We start from the raw sequence: 2,974 nt of genomic DNA, 5'->3' as shown, positions 1-2,974 counted from the left end.
AAGTTAGTGCAATGTTGAGTCACTTATTTTGGGATGGAGGGAGTAGTAAATAAGGATGTGTGCAATTCTCGATGCATAGGTTGACGAAAAAAGGACTTGGGGTGAGATATTTCTTGGTTATGTTATTCAATTGTATTAATCATATGCATGGCTATGCATTTATTTGTATTTTTGTTTGACATATGCATGTGAACATTGTGCTTTGTTCTATTAAGTCTCTGCTCAAATTGTTGAGGACATGCCAGTTGTGGCGTAGGCAGGGACTGGCAGGATCCATGTTCGGCCATGATCCCACATTTGTGCATATATGTGTTGTTTTATGCACTTAACCTCTCATGTTTTAGAAAATGAAACAGGTATTAGTTTTGTTATTCCGCCCCTGTTATCCAAAGTTTAACTCATCTGGCCGGCGTCCAAGATGTTTGATTCGTGGCTCCTCCACTACACGTCAGTTGGGTCATCTTTAGTATTCACTTGGAGAGGAGATTAAGTTTGGATTATGGAGAGAAAGTCACCATTCTCTTTGATTTTTGAATGTGCTTGTTGATTTGTTTAGTTAACATTGTTGGAATTCCACACATTTGGCTATTTGCTCTGTGGTACAATGATTATACTCAATGATCTTTGTATTGAACCATGTGAGAATGGTGCCATCTTAAAGCATTGGGGGAAGTCTTAAAAATGTGGAAATCTATAATTAACTTGTTCACTTGTAGTATTGATTGTTACGATGCAACGAATCAAATGAAAGCTTCCATTTCAAATAGCATGCATGTTTGGACTGACATGGGTGCAAAGAATTGATTAAATTTTACATGTCTAAGAAAATCTTGCAGTTGGTCCTTGGCATTTATCTAATTATAATATGAATTTATTATTTAAATCTGAGTATTACAACATATAACCGATAGTTTGACTTTGATGTGCTAGAACTTTTGCTCATAAACATAAAAGATGGTATGAACTGTTATGCAACTATTGAGTTCGGTATTTTTAGAAGAAAAAAAATTGTATGAAAGAAGAGCAACTTTTTTCTGTGATGTTCATCAAAGCAAACCCTTTTCTTTGATGTTCACCAACACAAGCCCTAACCTCACTATGAATATTCGATTTTCAAGTTAATTGGTGTGCAAATTTTAGGTGAATGAAATTTACCAAAGTTTCAGCATCCAAGAATTAGCTAAACTGTGTTTATTACATGCAACACGCGAGTCACTCTCGTCTCGTCACATCGATCATACCCGCCATGTGATTTCGTATATGAGTAGTGTTATAGTACTAGTATCTGTGATTATGTATGCATTTAAATGCAAAAGTGGTGGTTAACAAGCTCATACTTCTCTCCTATTGAATGCCCCCGTTCCATAATTCTTGTCGTGGCGGTGAGTACTTAATCACCAGATGATTTGGACGGGAGGACGTGATTGCACGTTTTCAGTGGAGGAGCGTGGGAATACAAAGTGAACCAAGCAGTGCCTGGATAAATTGGATCTTCCCCTTTGAAAACGTCACTCGTGCATAATTATAAGCAAACCCTTACTAGTTCCAAGCACAAATTAACCCAGTAATGACAAGCTCCCTAAGACTAGGCAACAACAGTCGGTCGGCCTGCTGATGACAGAACTGTAAACAAGTCTGCAGAGAACTCATATTCTGCTGACACCTTTCACAATCATCATAACAACAAAAGTAGTATAGTAGTAATACTAACAAACCGCAGTTATATCGTGTGCTTAATCCCCTTTGATGGCTCCGCCGCACCTGACACGCCGAGGCCGATCTACGCCTAGTCGCGGTCGCGGTTCCGGTTGCCCGTGCCGCGAAACGGCAGCATCCAGCACGGGCTCATCTGGCGCGCCCCGGAGCACACCACGGCGCTGCTCTTCGCCGCGGGAACCTGATCGTCGTGGCGTCCGTGCTGATGCTGCTCGGGCGGCTTCTCCGACGCCACGAGCCACCGGCTGGACGACGACACCTGGGCCGGCGACGGCCCCGGCCGCGACCAGCAGGCCTTGCCGACGGCGAGCCTGCGGAACATGTCGGCGATGAAGCCGACCTTGATCGCCCGCTTGAGCCTGTACCGCTTCTTCCTGCCCTTAGCCGTGCCGCGGCGGGACACGTTGATGCCGCCGTGCTGGCGGAGCAGGTAGGACGGGGGCGGGGTGATGGCCGGGAGCGCGCCGCCGACCATGCGCGAGGCGTCCCTGGGCGTGCCGGGCTCCGACTCCCAGACGAACGGCACCGAGCCCGGCTCCGACCCGTAGTACCGGAACGACGGGTTGGCCCCCGAGCTCTCCTTGGTGAGCAGCCGCTCGTAGAACTTGCCGCCCTGCTTGATCCGGAGCGGGCTCTGCGGCATCATGGCGCGGAGCGGGCTCTGCGGCCGCGCCACCTCGCCGGCGCTCGGAGGCATCGCTCTCTGTGTGTGACTGGCTCGTCTCTCCGGAGCCAGAGAGAGACCGACCGGGCTGGAGGCCGGTCGACCGTAGTGCACCGGTGTAGTGGCTCTGTAGTAGCTTGGAGTGAAGGATGGTACACATGTAGCCGGAAGCGACGCGGCGTGTTATATAAACGGACGAGACTCGCTTGGTGGTTTGGTTGCCGGTCAGTCTCGTACTTACGCACGTACGCTTGCTATTGAAATCCAGCGCCACTTGCCCACAGAACTGCACGGTGGACCAACCGTACTTGCTCCATGGACTCCGGCCCCGTTCGCTAACGGTTAGTACTACCATGCCTAAGTACATATGTACCATACCATGCCGTCAAAAGTCTTGCTCTTGAACATGATTTTGGAAATTTTATCAAGCTGAGCTGAGCTGCCCTTGAAGAAACCCTATGCTTTCGTATGAGTAGACGTTGCTTGTTCTATAACTCGAGTTTGAGCTTTGTTCAAGCCGAGCTAAGCGTTGTACCTAGCATGATGCCCACACGTTGCTACAAAGTCATAAAAAACACTAGTTAGGTCACTCGT

The 2,974-nt window shown here is 47.8% G+C and overlaps 1 protein-coding gene across 1 annotated transcript; it reads right to left on the bottom strand.

The window, feature by feature from the left end:
* Positions 1–1,454: 1,454 nt before the first annotated feature.
* LOC125548767 (uncharacterized) lies at positions 1,455–2,522 on the bottom strand. Its single transcript, XM_048712312.1, has one exon. It carries the CDS (start codon positions 2,411–2,413, stop codon positions 1,787–1,789), a length of 627 nt encoding a protein of 208 aa, XP_048568269.1. The 5' UTR covers positions 2,414–2,522; the 3' UTR covers positions 1,455–1,786.
* Between the last annotated feature and the right edge of the window lie 452 nt (positions 2,523–2,974).

Source organism: Triticum urartu, chromosome 3A (assembly GCF_056163025.1).
Source record: "Triticum urartu cultivar PI428250 chromosome 3A, HENAU_Tu73, whole genome shotgun sequence".
Taxonomy (NCBI): Eukaryota; Viridiplantae; Streptophyta; class Magnoliopsida; order Poales; family Poaceae; genus Triticum; species Triticum urartu.
The sequence above is the reverse complement of the archived record's forward strand: the minus strand, read 5'-3'. Positions and strand labels throughout refer to the sequence as shown.